The 16,012-nt window shown below is 28.0% G+C and overlaps 2 protein-coding genes and 1 non-coding gene across 3 annotated transcripts; 2 read left to right on the top strand and 1 right to left on the bottom strand.

The window, feature by feature from the left end:
* The first annotated feature begins 1,731 nt into the window (after window positions 1-1,731).
* LOC119680605 (elongation factor 1-alpha 1) lies at window positions 1,732-5,466 on the top strand. The gene is made up of 2 exons (XM_038093516.1): window positions 1,732-1,836; window positions 3,532-5,466. The coding sequence occupies exon 2, from the start codon at window positions 3,546-3,548 to the stop codon at window positions 4,935-4,937; it is 1,392 nt and encodes a 463-aa protein (XP_037949444.1). The 5' UTR covers window positions 1,732-1,836; window positions 3,532-3,545; the 3' UTR covers window positions 4,938-5,466.
* Window positions 2,917-2,990, top strand: LOC119686623. Its single transcript, XR_005253022.1, has one exon. It is a non-coding gene; the product is annotated as a small nucleolar RNA snR61/Z1/Z11 (small nucleolar RNA).
* Window positions 5,467-10,135: 4,669 nt separating the features above from the next.
* LOC119674651 (microcephalin-like) lies at window positions 10,136-13,357 on the bottom strand. Its single transcript, XM_038085800.1, has 3 exons — window positions 13,322-13,357; window positions 12,210-12,428; window positions 10,136-10,801 (listed from the first exon to the last, which is right to left on the bottom strand). Exons 1-3 carry the CDS (start codon window positions 13,355-13,357, stop codon window positions 10,412-10,414), a joined length of 645 nt encoding a protein of 214 aa, XP_037941728.1. The 3' UTR covers window positions 10,136-10,411.
* Window positions 13,358-16,012: the final 2,655 nt, after the last annotated feature.

The following is a 16,012-nucleotide window of genomic DNA, read 5'->3' as shown; positions in this document are numbered from 1 at the left end:
CTTTTCATGTGGTTTTAATTTTTTTATTTAAACCTATATATCTAAGTAGCACAAATAAAACAGAATAAAAAATCAGTTTTCAAATTAGTAATTGAAATGGTAATTTATATTTATGTATTGTAAATATAATTAAAAACAATATTTGTTAATAAAATATAACATGTTTACCTAACCTGTTAATAATTGACTGATGGCAACTAAATTAGTTAACAAATATACGTTTTTAAGTAAATATTTAAAATCAAATTAAAAATTTGAACACCAAGTAAATTTTTTTTTAAATTTTATTTTATATTATATTTTACATATTCTTTTTATTTATATAAATATTACATTATTTCATTGTTGAAACAAAATTAAATTAATATAACTAAGTTCATAAAAAACTTCTTTAATAGTTTAGAATGTTGAATTATATATATACAAATAGTACCACAGGTTAAAATAATTAAAATACCTTAAAATATTTTAAGATAATCAAACTGAATTCATATTTTATATATAGTAAAAGTATTATCCCATAGTTGTAAGTTTTATATATATAATATAATTGTTATAAGTTTCTATGTAATACAACAAATTTAAAATGAATATAAAGCTAAAAAATACTAGTACTATAAAAAAAATTGAAAAAATACTAGATCAAGTACTTGAATTTATATTAATTTTAAATGTTAATATGTAATATTAATATATAGTCATATTTTGATTTCCTAAATATGACCATCAAAAATGATAAAATATTTAACTTATTATAAATTTAAATAAATTTATGATAAAAAAATATAATGTGTTTTATTTCAAATAATTATAAAATTGACTTAATAATCCAAAAAAAAAATTTTAAATATATCGAAAAAATTAATTTACACAGTAAAAATTTTATGACACTTCTATTGTATATCCATAAGTAATACTGAATTTTTTATAGATTGTATTGCATGTTGTATTTAAAAAAAAAAACCAAAAAAAAAAATTAAACACTTTTTTTTTTATCATCATCATTTTATCATTTTATATTAATAACACATTTTGAAAGTTAAGATTTTAGTTTTTAAGATTTGCTTAAATATAATATTTATTATAATAAAAATATGATATAATAAAAACATATACTCCACTTGACGTTTTTGACATTAGTAATTTCTCATTTTTTTTATATGTTTTCATTGAATCACTTTTATTTAAAGCCGAATAATAATAACTAATAACAATAAGCTATAAATAACTTTATATATACATACGTACATACAACAATATATTATAAAATGATTTATAAATTATTTTAAAAAGCCTCTAATAAGTAGCCAGGACTTGTTTCCCATTAGCTATATATTAATTTGTTTAATAATAATTTCTGTAATATTACTATATATATTTATTTATATATTTATTTTAACAAATTTATTTATTTATTTATTACCTATATTTAAAAAATTTTTAATATTTTTAATTGGACTCTCATGTAAAATAATGAATAATATTATTGCAGTTTAAAATTGAATTATTTTCCTAATTACTTATTAGTAAAATTTCGTTATATTATAAAATAAATAATTACACAACATATTGTAATTTATGCATAAAGTACATATCTACGTATTTTTTCTAATCTAATTACGTCAAAATTCAGTAGTGCCATTGTTAAGTATTTCGATAAATTATCAATTCTCATGCATGGAATACGGATATGCGTTGCCAATATTACTTCCAATGGCACCATATGCAACAAACGAGCTATAGAGCGGCCGAAGCAAACTATTCTCGTTCACTTTGTTAAGGTCTGTTGCCGGATAAGCAAGCCTCTGTGATTTCTCGTTTCAATTTATTTGTAAAGTAAGTTTTTTTTTTATTTGTTGGAGATAAAGTGAAGTGAATACAATTTTAAATTAGAAAAAATGTGCATAGGAAATTTGAGTGCATTATTCTTATCAGTAAATAAATAAACTCTTCATTTATTGTGTATTTAAAATAATTATGTGATTTCAATTTTTCTGGAATTAAATGCTGCTGCTGTGTGCACCATTTTAATTAACCGTGTCTTGTGAAAATATACACGTGGCTTAAATATAAATAGCTTATATTTCTTTAAATACAGAAATCGTTATATTTTTCTCCATATTCTTTTTAATGTTAATTAAAATAAAGTTGATTGAATTTTTTTAAAGAATATGCTTGCAAGCTGTTGTACAATTTGTTAATTAACTAAGCATATGTGGGCGGCCACGCCCATATTGGAAACTTAGTGTTTTCTAATTGTGTTACTAAATATTAAAGAAATAAGCAAATTCGATTTATTTATTCCATAAAGTTCTTATAAGAACAAATATTAAAAAAGCCGCACAACGTGGTTTGCACTAAAATGTGTATTCGTGCTCTTAAGTTTCAAAATGGCGGCCAGCAGTGCGGCGATTTCATACATAATTATTAACATGAAATAAGTTAAAAAAAAAAGCGATTGCTTTTGTTTCTTATAGCAGATAAAAGAAAATATGTGCTAAATGTATTTTATTTCACGCTATAATTTCCTTGACCTTTTATACGGTCAAAAAAATTTCTAAGTTAAAATATTTTAAAATGGCCGAATTTAATCGTGAAAATGTATTTGCTGACGCTGTCATCGTCCCGTATCGTCACATTTTCTATCTTCTTTTACACCACCTTTCTCTTTTTTCGTTTTTTTTTTTTGGAATGGTGCTGCTGACTTGTATTTTTTTCTTTTACTTTTTTGCGATTTGCTAAATTTGCGAAATAGCAACAATGTATAGAGGAAGTGGGCACAATGAAGATAATGCATGAAAAGAATATGTGAGAAGTACATTCTGGAATTTTCTATGCACATTTTTTTTTTTTATAAAGATTAATTAACGGCATTTGCATTGGCATTACTACAAATTATATTTGATACTATTTCGATTTAAATGATGATTATTTAACCAGTTCTGCTACTGAATTAAATTGACGACAACCAAATACCAAACCACTGAGTAAATCGAATAAAGTCAATGTTAAATGCAAAGCCGTTTTAGGTTTAATATTGATACAATTTGCAAAAACTAAATAAGAAAGAATTAATTTTTATTTTCTTTGCATGTCTTTTTTTTAATCCACATACAAAGATTACCTTTAGTTTCCATTGTTCAGAGTTAATTGCGGTGTGACTAACCTCAAAGTGTAAAGAATGTGCATACACACACATACAAAAACACGTTTTCCACCTTTGAGGTTAGGACACATAGTTGAAACACCTTAGTAGGCAATTCGAAAGTTTGAAGAAAACTGCAAAATGTTGAGATTGTAGTCTGTCTGCATTAATGGTTTAATTATCATTTTATTTTTTTATGATTTGATTGTTTGCAAATTGTTCACTAATATAACCTACCTTATTAAGCTTAACTTATGTTTACCTTGCTCTAATATAACTTATCCACCTGTAAGTTGCTAACAATATTTGTTTTTTTTTTCCTCCCTTTTTTCTTTACCTCTCCTTTCATGTACACACCACCACCAACACACATTACATAAATGCAGCTCAACACTTCGTCATGGGCAAGGAAAAGGTTCATATTAATATTGTCGTCATTGGACACGTCGATTCTGGCAAGTCCACCACCACTGGTCATTTGATCTACAAATGCGGTGGTATTGACAAACGTACCATTGAAAAATTCGAGAAGGAAGCCCAAGAAATGGGTAAAGGTTCTTTCAAATATGCCTGGGTTTTGGATAAATTGAAGGCCGAACGTGAGCGTGGTATCACCATTGATATCGCCTTGTGGAAATTCGAAACATCGAAATACTATGTCACCATTATTGACGCCCCTGGCCATAGAGATTTCATCAAGAACATGATCACTGGCACATCTCAGGCCGATTGCGCTGTATTGATTGTTGCTGCTGGTACCGGTGAATTCGAAGCTGGTATCTCAAAGAACGGTCAAACTCGTGAACACGCTTTGCTTGCTTTCACTTTGGGTGTAAAACAATTGATTGTTGGTGTCAACAAAATGGATTCATCTGAACCACCATACAGTGAGAATCGTTTTGAAGAAATCAAGAAGGAAGTATCCTCTTACATTAAGAAGATTGGTTACAATCCAGCTGCTGTTGCTTTCGTACCCATCTCTGGTTGGCACGGTGACAACATGTTGGAACCATCCACCAAAATGCCATGGTTCAAGGGATGGAAGGTTGAACGTAAAGAAGGTAATGCTGAAGGCAAAACCCTCATCGATGCTTTGGATGCCATCTTACCACCAAGCCGTCCAACTGAAAAACCCCTCCGTCTCCCACTTCAAGATGTTTACAAAATTGGCGGTATTGGTACAGTACCAGTCGGTCGTGTCGAAACTGGTGTTTTGAAACCAGGTTGCGTTGTTGTCTTTGCTCCAGCTAATATCACCACTGAAGTTAAATCCGTTGAAATGCATCACGAAGCTCTTACCGAAGCCGTTCCCGGTGATAACGTTGGTTTCAACGTAAAGAACGTATCCGTTAAGGAATTGCGTCGTGGTTATGTTGCTGGTGATTCCAAGAACAACCCACCCAAAGGTGCTGCTGATTTCACCGCTCAAGTTATTGTATTGAACCATCCCGGTCAAATTGCTAACGGTTATACTCCAGTTTTGGATTGTCACACCGCTCACATTGCTTGTAAATTCGCTGAAATCAAGGAGAAAGTTGATCGTCGTTCTGGTAAGACCACCGAAGAAAATCCAAAATCAATCAAATCCGGTGATGCCGCTATTGTCAACTTGGTACCATCCAAACCATTGTGCGTTGAATCTTTCCAAGAATTCCCTCCATTGGGTCGTTTCGCTGTACGTGACATGAGACAAACTGTTGCTGTCGGTGTCATCAAGAGTGTCAACTTCAAGGATGCCTCCGGTGGTAAGGTTACCAAAGCCGCTGAAAAGGCCACTAAGGGCAAAAAGTAGCTGATTTCCTATAATCAACTTTTAAATCAAATACAAAATATAAAAGAACAGTACATCAATTCCAATCAACAACAACAACAAGAACAACAACAGCAGTTTAAACAACAAGAGCACAATATAAGTAGCAGCAGCAGTAAAAGTAAGATGTTCCAACAAAAATTAATATTAATGATTAAAGAAAAATTTAATTGCTTTCACCGGAAAGAGTTTCGAAGGAAACGAATGTAATTCTCATTAGCTGTCTGAAGAAAAGCCAAAAGCCGATTGTTTAAATTCCTATCTATATATAGTCGTGATGCTAAGGCATGTCTGCGACTTCCATTGGCCAATATGAGAAACGAAGACAGAAACGGATCATCTTTTATATGTAATAAGCACAAAAGAGCATTTTATATTTTTTACTTTAAATTTAATTATAATTTTGTTGGAATTCATTCCATCATATTAATAACTGTAGCGTTACTTTTATATTAATTATGCAAATACTACATAAAACAATATATAAAGAAAAACAACTATTTAAAATAAATTATTTTTTTTATTCATTTTGTAAAAAATAAATTGGATTTGTTGCTTCTCAATTTAAAGATATTTTGTTTATGCTTAGGTTTAATTTAATTAAATTTTAAATTTGTTTGTTATTACTTCAGTTTTTTGTCCAACACACGCTTGTGTTTTGCTAGTTTATGGTTTCTTCCTGGGTTGAGTTTAGTTTTTTTTTTGTCTTGGTAAAGTTTTGATTTTTTTCCTTAGAGTTCAATTTTTTTTCCTTGTTTTTTATTATTTATTTGTTTTTGTGATTATTTTGTGTTTGTGCCACTCTACACTAATCACTATTCACCACCAACCATCGAATTATTAAACAGTAACTAAAAGTACAAAAGTTCTTTTTAACACAAAAGACGAATACGACGACACACGCACACGTACAAAAGCTTTTGTGCGAATTGAATTTTGTTTACAACAACAAGAATACCGTAACAAATATTCCTCCGCTAACGAACACAGCCAAATTTGCATTTGTAACCAAAAGAAGAAAAAAAATAAATACCTAAAATCGATAATTAAATAAAGATCCGATTGGGAAAAATGATAACATTGGCGTTTATATACATATATTTGTTTTTGTTTTTTTTTTTACAATTGTTTTAATTTCCGCTGTAGCAGCGGGAGGGGAGTTCGATGTCCGTTGTTTGTTGCTAAGCGCTTAACATTCTGTGCTTGTTCAGGTTATTTATAGCAGCAGACATGGATTTGAGATTTGAGACGGTGAGAAAAACTTGTTGAATGCACTCAAACGTGTTATCATCTGTCTTTTTTTTTGTGGTTTTCTTTTATACCAAATTTTGCAGGGTTTTATTGCATTTTTCTTTGTCTTTTTCATGCATGTGAGATTTTATTTGTTGTTGGCATTTCACACGTGAGTATTTTTTTACGTGGAAACAATGGACGCAACTACGAAGTGTTAAAGTGGAAATGAATTAATATTCAGTAAAATTATTTATTTAGTTTTCATTAATTAGCAGTAATTAGTAAAAGATTTTTAGTAACAAATGATTTAAAATAAATGATTATAGTAACTATCAAAATAAGAAGGGGGAACATTGATTGGTCTGTCTTGGCGTTAATGAAGAATCACTTGGATATGTGAAGTCAATGGGGAAATAATGGAGAAATAAAAACCTTATAAAATTTATATTATTTAAAAAATTTATGCCAAATAAAATCAGAAAAAAATTAGTTTATTTTATAATAAAAAGTCGCTGTTTATTCTTATTTTCAAGATAAAAATTGGGCGATGAATAGTTTTTGTTGATTGTTGGTAATCTCCAATGGTGAGTATGGTATGTCATGTGACAATGTCAAAAAAATTAGTTATTACAAATTTATAAACAATTAGATATGTATATCAAAATAATTTCCTACGTATCTGTAGAATTAGTTCAGTCGATTTAATTTGTATTATTTAATTAATATAAAGTTAGTATCAAAAACGTATTAATACTAAATTCAGTAGCGGCGCTAGGCGTCGGCACCTACCGGCAACCTCGCAAAAACTAACATACTAACGATTCAATTATTATTATTGAAAAAAAAGGCATTGTGTTCGACATAAAAGATGTATTGGTCCCTTTATCCGGATTAGATTGTTTCTCCAAGTCCGATTTCTTTAATGAAAGACAGTATAGAGCCTATCGTTCCTAGTCTTGGATCCTTATGAAACATAAAACACACTCCTAGGTGTTTCTTTCGCTTGTGCATCAGTGCCGGGCACTCCCCAAGCACATGGTATGTAGTTTCTCTCTCTTTTCTTCAGTATCTGCAGTCATGAGTTGGATTGAATTCCTAATTTCGATAGGTGATTGTTTAATCTACAGTGACCGGTCAATAATCTCGCAATAATTTTTATCAATTCAAAGCACTTAATAAATAATATTTTGAACAATTTGTTTGTATATACGACAATCATATGAAAAATATACCAAACGAAGATCTTCTGAAGCTTTGTAATGGTTTAGGTATAATTCGGTCTATTAAACTGTATGAGGAATTGCTGTTTTTAAAATCGAACTCACTAGACTTAATAAACAATATAGAACAACTAGTCCGGTATATTAGATAAAACAATTTAAAGGAAGTATATCCTTTAATGTTTATATAGTAATCAGAATCGTGTTCACAGTTCCAGTCAGTATAGCTTCTACTGAAAGAAGCTTCTCAAAGTTAAAATTGATTAAGACCTAATTGAGAAGTATGATGAGTCAAGAGATACTATTTCAATTGGCAATTCTATCAATTAGCGAAAATGGCAACTAGTACAAATCATGATACAATTTTAAAAAAATTTTGTGAGACTGAGTAGTAAAATTCAATCATTTTAAGTTGTGTTTATTTTAATTTGATTAGCAATAAAACTTTCATATATTCTTCGTTATATTAGTGAATGTAAATTATTTACTTTTATAACTCGCTAATAAAAGGAGCCTCGTAATTCTGAAGTCGCCCACTTTCAGAGTTGCTTTAACTCCGGCACTGACTAAATTAGATACATTGTTGTAAACTGTTTTAAGGGTTATTATAATTAATTTGTTAAACAAATTAAATTTGTTGTTATTTATTTTGTTTTGGTATTAGAGAATTTTTTGATAGTTTTTGTATACTTCGCTTTAGCCCAGCTGCACATTTCCGATAAAAAACCTGGGGTCGCTAAGGTTTTATTCTAGAAATAAAATTTTAAAATAATTATACAATTAATAGAACTTACAAATTATTATGCAAATTATAGAATAATCAAATTATTATACAAATTGTAGAATTTGCAAACTATTATGTCTTATCGTGTTTCCGATTGTAGTCTATTTTCTAATCCTATCAGGCGGTCTTAATAATAGATTTGAAATTACTATGCTCTATATACATATGTATGTCATATCGCAACAGACCTTTATTTATACTGAAGTGGGTGAAGAATTTCGATTTTTTTCCATTTTTAAACTAAATATACTCATTTTTTAATATGATTTTTTGCCATTCCTATTGTCTTTGGTCTCATTCGTATGCAATACCGTAATAACCACGTGTATAAAAAGTTTATAAGTATTAATGACTGCTACAAATAGTGATATGTATAAAATAGAATATAAAATGTACGGCGTACAACCTCTTAGTGGTGCAAGCATTTCGACCATAGCTGGTTTTTTGTACTTTCGAAGCAGGAGATATTACGCAATTTGAATAAAGTCAGAATTTCAGATGTTGAGGACATACTAACATCAGTTGATGATAGGATCATCCGACTTAATAATGTTTTACCAATCCAGATCAAAGTTGAAGAGTCACAGAGAATGTGACTAGAGAGACCTGATCAGTTTTTAATAGTATTTTCGATTGGTTAACTTGGATTCAATCTAGATTTACATTTGATCTGCCAAATTATGTTGTTTAATTAAAGATTTTTACAGTAATCTAACATTACATAAATACATAGTATGTATTACATACATACATATATCGAATGAAATCAGATTTTATTTGTCAAGTCATTAAAACAGCTGTTAATTTCAAGGTAATCATGCTACTCTGGCAAAATATTTAGAGTGTTATTAATTAATATCGAGTGTTATAAATTTGTTAAGATGATAATGCAGGTTATGGAGACCTCTCAGATAACTTACCAACAAGATTAGTTCTGCTCAACTGAGAGACGCGGCAGTAGCGACCTTGTCGTTTGGTAGCCCTGTCCACCACATTGCCATTAATTCTAGTATTCTATTGATGGCAATTTTTTGTGTGGTAATAATTTTTAATCATAGGAATAATTATTTAGATAGCTATTATTCTTGGGTTTATTCTGATAATGAGACAGTAATAATAATATTCTAATAATAAATAAATGATAATAATCCAAGCAAATCTTTTATATGTGGATAACATTGCGTAGAATTAAAATGATAATTACTATATATCAATTATATTATATGATATAACCCATTGACAAAAAGCATTCAGATCGATGTTAAGCCAGTAGAATGTATTTTGTTTGCTTAGGAATATTTTTGCGTTCTGTTTAAGTCGCAGTTCTTCGTTTTGTAAGTGAATATCTGACCCTATTTTAGTATTGTACTATGGTTATATTATATCATCAAAGGTAAGGAAATGTGAAGAGGAAGGACTAAATATCATCATATCTGACATTTGCTCACCTAAATTTAACTTCTACCAAAAGTTCGGTCAAAAACCAGAGCTAGGGAACTACTAATGCTGAATCTGACTTGTCACAGGGTTTATCACTAGACATCGCGGAGTCAAAAAAATATCTATCGAAACTAGGTATTACAAGGAACAATAGCTACAGAGTTTGTTACGAAGAAGAGAAAACGGCAGAACACATTCTATGTCACTGTGATCGACTGTGAGGCTTTGATACTTATTAACTGCCCATCGACTTATAGTGGAATTAGGCAATGGGTTTGTCACAATAATTCTCAAAGCATGCAGTGACGTGGTGACATGGTTTCCAACCCTTTCATGTACTATGGTTTACAATAATTCATTCAAAAATAATTACCGGGAGAGGGGAAAATTTTTACTTTTAATAATAATATACATATATTATTGTCCCTTTAAATATTGTTTCTTTATTTATTTGCACTTATCCTAATATATTTATTTCTTAATTTAAAAACATTTATTACATAATATAAACATTCAACGGTTTACCAAAATTAATTAGCAACAAATGGTTAGTTTCTGTTTCACAAGAAACTGAAATGCATATGACTCACAATAATAATATTAAAATTGATTACAAATATATATAGCATGACATAATTCGAAAAAAGTTGAATGAAAATAGGTCTTCCGTGCAATATTTGTAATGAAATGATAAAAATATACAATTCTTCGGATAAAATCGTTAAACAATATATTTTTGCACATGGAAATTCTTAAGAACAATTTTAATACAATTTATATTAAACATTCCTTGGATTGATATTGGGGTTATAGTGAACGCTTTTACTATCATCATATGATTTTGGCATTTCTTGAGGGGCTACTAATTCCAGTTCACAACCCTTCGGTGAATAGGGGTGTATTCTACGTAATTCCATTTGAGTCAAACTGTCCAACACCCAAAAATATGTCACGTGAATTTTATTTTCTTTGTTGCTCTTCTTGTCGCACACAATGTATTTTGCTTGCTTTCGATGTTGGACGACTCTGCCGCCTCCTAACTCAATTAACTCTTCCAAATCATCTTTAGATATATTATGACATTCCGATGACACAAAAAATGGTTCCAGTTCTGAAAACAGTTCGCTTCTATACTTTTTACCAAATGCTTGTCGTTCTGCACGACAGATCTGAAAATATATAATATACACTCGTTTAAATAGGTTATATATGTGTAAGTCATATAATACATATGTCTAAATATGCCTATATTTTAGGTAGTACTAAATTGGCTGTATACAAGTACGTACCCATGCCAATTAAATACAGTTCTCCTTTCGGATTAGTAAAATTTGGATCAATTTAAAAAAAGAAATAGTAAAATAAAAATAATTAATAATAATATTGAAAGGGGAGGGGATTGTTTGAGAATAAGAGTGATTTATGGATGGGTGGGATTTTTATTGAAGTTTATTTTGGTCAATCTAAGTCAATCATTGTTTGAAAATAAAGGTGATTTATGGTTGGGTGGGCTTTTTACGAAACTTCGTTTTGGTCCATCTAAGTTAATGATTTTTTTTAATGATACTCGTATGATATAGAAAAATATGTGTAACAAAGAAAATTATTTGCGTTAATACTTTGCCTAAGCTTTTATACTCCTAAGTTTAGGTTTAAAAGTCGTATATCTATGTTTTCATCAATACATACACTCGAAAACGATTATTGCCCTTTGTGGTTTACTACCCTTAATACAGTTGTATTATAAATCAACCAATGGCGAATCTGCTGGGTAATATTTACCTACGGGATCTTTAAAATCTTGTTTGGAATATTATTAAAACCAGTAAGAATGCTAAGAAATGCTTAGCATTCGCCCCGTTAGTCGAATGCTAAGAAGGCAAAAGCAGTCTTTATCATCAAGAAAAGAAATCAAACATTTCAAAAAGACTAATTGCCAATGACAAGTCTATGGAATGGGAAGACAAAGTAAATTATCTAGGTCTAACGTTAAACAAAAAACTGAAATGGAAGGAGCATATAAGTGAAAAGTATATATTATATAACGTAACGTGACCTTCGCGTCAGTTTTCTTACATAGTAAACTGAGCACTAAATATAAAGTACTGATCTATGTATATATACGCGTTTGAAAATTCATTACACACAACATTAATTACTTTTAGACGTATCAATATCAGGTGTATGATGTCAGAAATAATGACATTCACAGAGAATAGAACACATGCAATAATATATATAGAATAAAGGTATGAAACTACATATTTGCTGAAATAAACTTCTTAGGAAAGAAGATATCTTTTGCCCACTTATAAAATCTTATTATATAAACCTAAAAACAACAATAGTATAAAATAATACTACTACAGATATTTTAACGACCCCAGTGGTACTTCAGCAGAAATCAGACAAAAAACGGAATAAAAGTGCTGTTTGGCACTATATCCGCATAGGCACGCTGGGAGTGTTTGGACTAGGAGTCCTTTCACTATTGTATTTTATAATAGGTTACAAGTTTTATAATGTGTCGGTATTGTACAATCTACTGAAGTTAGAAGTATTTAGTTAAAAAAGTACCTTAATAGCTCTTGAAAATTCGTGTATTTCAAATGGTTCCTCGTACAGCCATTTACCAGCATTTAATGATTCATTTATCCAATCATATTTCAGTATCCAAAGGCCACGCACCAATCCACGCAACAGATTCAATGTACGTTTCGGGTCTGTCGTTATAATGTGTGTAGTCTCATTTGTAACTCGCTTCTCCAATTGAAAGCATCCAAGTTTCTTGATAGCCTAAAAATTAAAGTAATTATATATAATATAATATGTGTATATTATGTGTATATTTACAAATATGTTTAAGAAGATTTTTATTGTGGTTTAGTGTAATAAAACTTCAACTGTTACTGTTTGGTGCCAGTAACCGAAAATTATTCAAATTTAATCGAAGTTTGGCAGTGAGTTTTTTTTTGTGTTCTTGTTTTTGGAAAAAGTTTTATGGAACATGCAAATTGTCTATGAATCATAAAAAACATGCAAATCACATTTATGTGAATTAATTACTTTAAAGATATTTAATAGACATTAATGTGATATATAGATTTATTGTATGGAGGAGTAGAGCGAACTCTGTGTGGATGGCATGCGATGTAGGTGTACTTTTATTGGAATGGTATAAAAATTGTATTTATGGTATTTAAATCATATATTAATGTGGACGTGGTAATTAAATATTAATATTTAATTTCAGAGGTTTGTTGTTTTTATTAGAACCTCACAACTTCTTTAATATCATAATTAATTACTTAATATTTTAATAAATAAAATTCTTAGTACTGTTGCATCAAATCTTTTATATATATGTATATTATTTATAATTTTAAACAATTAAATTTGGAATTTGTTTCTCGACCTTGTTTTTTTAATAATGTTTTTTTATATATTTTATAACCGGTTACAGATCCTCTTTTTTAAATGAAATCTTTTTTTTAATATATTCTATATTTGGACTCTTTGAGAGTCAACATCAGGATAAGAATTAATTAATAAACATTAATTAATATTAATAAAATCTATATTTATTCATGTAATTGGTACCGTTGTAAATATTGCAACGCAAAATGTCTCATTATCATAGGTCTAACATTAAAAATATTTTTTGGATTTCTTTCCAAACCCATTCTTACAATATGAGCGCCCCATTGAAGTCCCTCTGCTTTCATGAAGCTTACTATATATTTTTGTTTTATTATAAGTTGTTAATGTCGTTATTTGTTCTTGATCTGTAAGTTAACTCTTATTCTGGCAGATTAATAGTTTAGATGAAAATTTTTCTTTTGAATATTTAAGAAGACTTTTTTATTAACTTTTATAGCTTTTATGTTAAAATATAAATTAAATATATTTTTTGTTATCATTAAAATTAATTTTATTCACATTTTAAAGTAACAATAAAATTTATGATTCCACGAGGTAGGATATATGCTCTTTCAAATACTATAATAGTATATTAGTACTATATAGTAATATATAAAATACTATTATTCTAATCCTAATATATAATTATCTTAAAAACTAAAGGTTATATCATTGTAATATCATTAAAATTTACTATTTCACAGAGGTAAAAATATTTGTTCTATTAAACCATATTTCATTATAATTAATAATAACCAAAAGATAACACATATTTATTAACTAATCGAATCGAATTATAACAAAAAAAAAAAAGAAGATTCCACTATATAAGGCTGTATTTAAGACTAATATTATTTATCAAGTACCTTTATGTACTATATGAGGCAATTACTTTTGGGTATGGTCTTAATTTGATCTTATTTTTAACGAGTTTATTAACCCCCAAGAAAGAGTAATGATTAAAAAGATTAATCACAATACTGATTAGTAGAAAAAATATATATTAACTATATCAACGAAAAATAAGTCATTGTTTTCAAGAACGACGATGTCTACGTTCCGAAATTAATCGTCTGTATAGATGACAAATCTCCGTTCACTTTCCAATGTAAACAAAAAGCACAGGATCTGAATGGCTACTAAAATGTTATACAAACGTTAATATTATAACAATATTTTAATTTCTTTTTTTATCTCTTTGTATCTCTTTGTAAGTTCCACAGGGTAATGGGTACCACATAATGTGAGTTTTAACTATAAGAAATGCTTTTACCTATTTATAATTTAAGCTTATCTGGCCCCAAGTTTTAATAAAGCTATATGCAGTTAGTGGATATGTTGGGTAGATGTTTCACTTAGCATTTCATAGAATCTACAGATACTGTTTATTAATTTTAGTCGATTTATCATAGAAAAAGTTGATAAATAAAACCGGGAAAAGTCACGACATCATTAAGAAATTGAAACTCAATATTGATTTAAAGTATTTTTATACAGTTGATTACAAAAACAAAGCTCGTTATTCAGCTGTTTCATGAAGAGTGTAAAATAAAGTAATGGGCCGAATTTGTATGTATGGATCGCTTTTAATATGTAATGAAATCTATTCATTTTTTAAGAATGATAAAAAGTGGATTTTTTATGGTCAAAAATTGACTTTTACAAATAATGGTGAAACACTGATTTACAATGTATGATATTTGTTGTTTGGTGGTATTGTAAGGGAATCATCTATTAATAGCTATTATCGCTTGACTGGGACCTGTTTCTACTTATTAGGGTTTCTTTTAACTAATGTAGTATTAAACCGCAGCATCAGAGGATATCTGTTGTTCAGACACTTTAATATATTTGTATATATTAGACTGCAAGTGTCAGGCATTGAAATTTGTTAAATATGGAATACAGATGTGTTAAATCACCTATTTAATGAATTTACAATTTTATCGTTTGCTGCTTTGCTTAATAACAATGCACTTATTCGATATTTTTAGTACAAACGCATAAATTACAGCTATATCAATGATTTCAACTATAATTTTTATTGGAATTGTAATTTAAGTTATTGATAATTTTTTATAAAAGTAATTATTGCTTTTTTGTTATTTATAAACTAAAAAATAAAATGATTGTAGTTAATTTATCCACTATAAATCGTCTTCAATTATAAATAAAGACTTTTTTCATTGAATATAAAAATTACAACAATATTAGTTCAAAAAAAAATGTGTTCAATTTTGTCTCAATATTATTGTCATTGCTAACTATTGAATGAAATCGAATATTGTCTTTTTTTTAGAATAAAGTATACATTTTATAATTCATTAATATTAATGTTTCGAAATTAACAATTAAGATTTAGTTTTTGATCAAATATTACATATATAACAATAGATATTTTTTTTACAACAATTAATTTAATTAATATAAAATTAATATTACATATACAATTATAATTACTAGTTTTGAAAAGTAAATTTCTAAATTTAATATAATTTTAAAATTTAACAACTAGGTTTTAAATAAATTGAAAGTATGAAATATACATGAAAGAATGATAAAACAAATATTTATATAAAAATAAAAACTGTAACATTAAAAAATAAAATTATAAATTTTTAAAAAAATAAAATAAATATTAAAAAAAAATACTAATTAAACAAAAAGTTTACTAAACGAAAATAGTTAAAAAAAAATAAAATTAATTGAAAAAAAATAAATAAAATTGAAATAAAAAAATATTAAAATAAAAAACAATAATTATTATATTAAAAAAAAAATTATTATATTGAAAAAAATTATAATATTGAAAATAAAAGAATAATTACAATAATAATACAAATATACTAAATTAATATATAATAATTCATCAAGAAGAAAAAGATATATATAATTCATAAAAGTAAATTGTGTGTTTTCTCTTCATTTTGTGTATTAAACTAATTTTTACATAAATAATT

The sequence above is a fragment of the Teleopsis dalmanni genome, chromosome 2, assembly GCF_002237135.1.
Source record: "Teleopsis dalmanni isolate 2A chromosome 2, ASM223713v2, whole genome shotgun sequence".
Lineage (NCBI taxonomy): Eukaryota > Metazoa > Arthropoda > Insecta > Diptera > Diopsidae > Teleopsis > Teleopsis dalmanni.
The sequence above is the reverse complement of the archived record's forward strand: the minus strand, read 5'-3'. Positions and strand labels throughout refer to the sequence as shown.

Bases quoted from the DNA above. Each gene is read 5' to 3' on its own strand.
- LOC119680605 (XM_038093516.1), top strand. From the start codon at position 3,546: ATGGGCAAGGAAAAGGTTCATATTAATATTGTCGTCATTGGACACGTC.
- LOC119674651 (XM_038085800.1), bottom strand. From the start codon at position 13,357: ATGAAAGCAGAGGGACTTCAATGGGGCGCTCATATT. The intron at 12,429-13,321 runs GTAAGAATGGGT...TTTAATTTTTAG, and splicing joins TTCAATGGGGCGCTCATATT to GCTATCAAGAAACTTGGATG. The intron at 10,802-12,209 runs GTACTTTTTTAA...ATATATTTTCAG, and splicing joins AATTTTCAAGAGCTATTAAG to ATCTGTCGTGCAGAACGACA.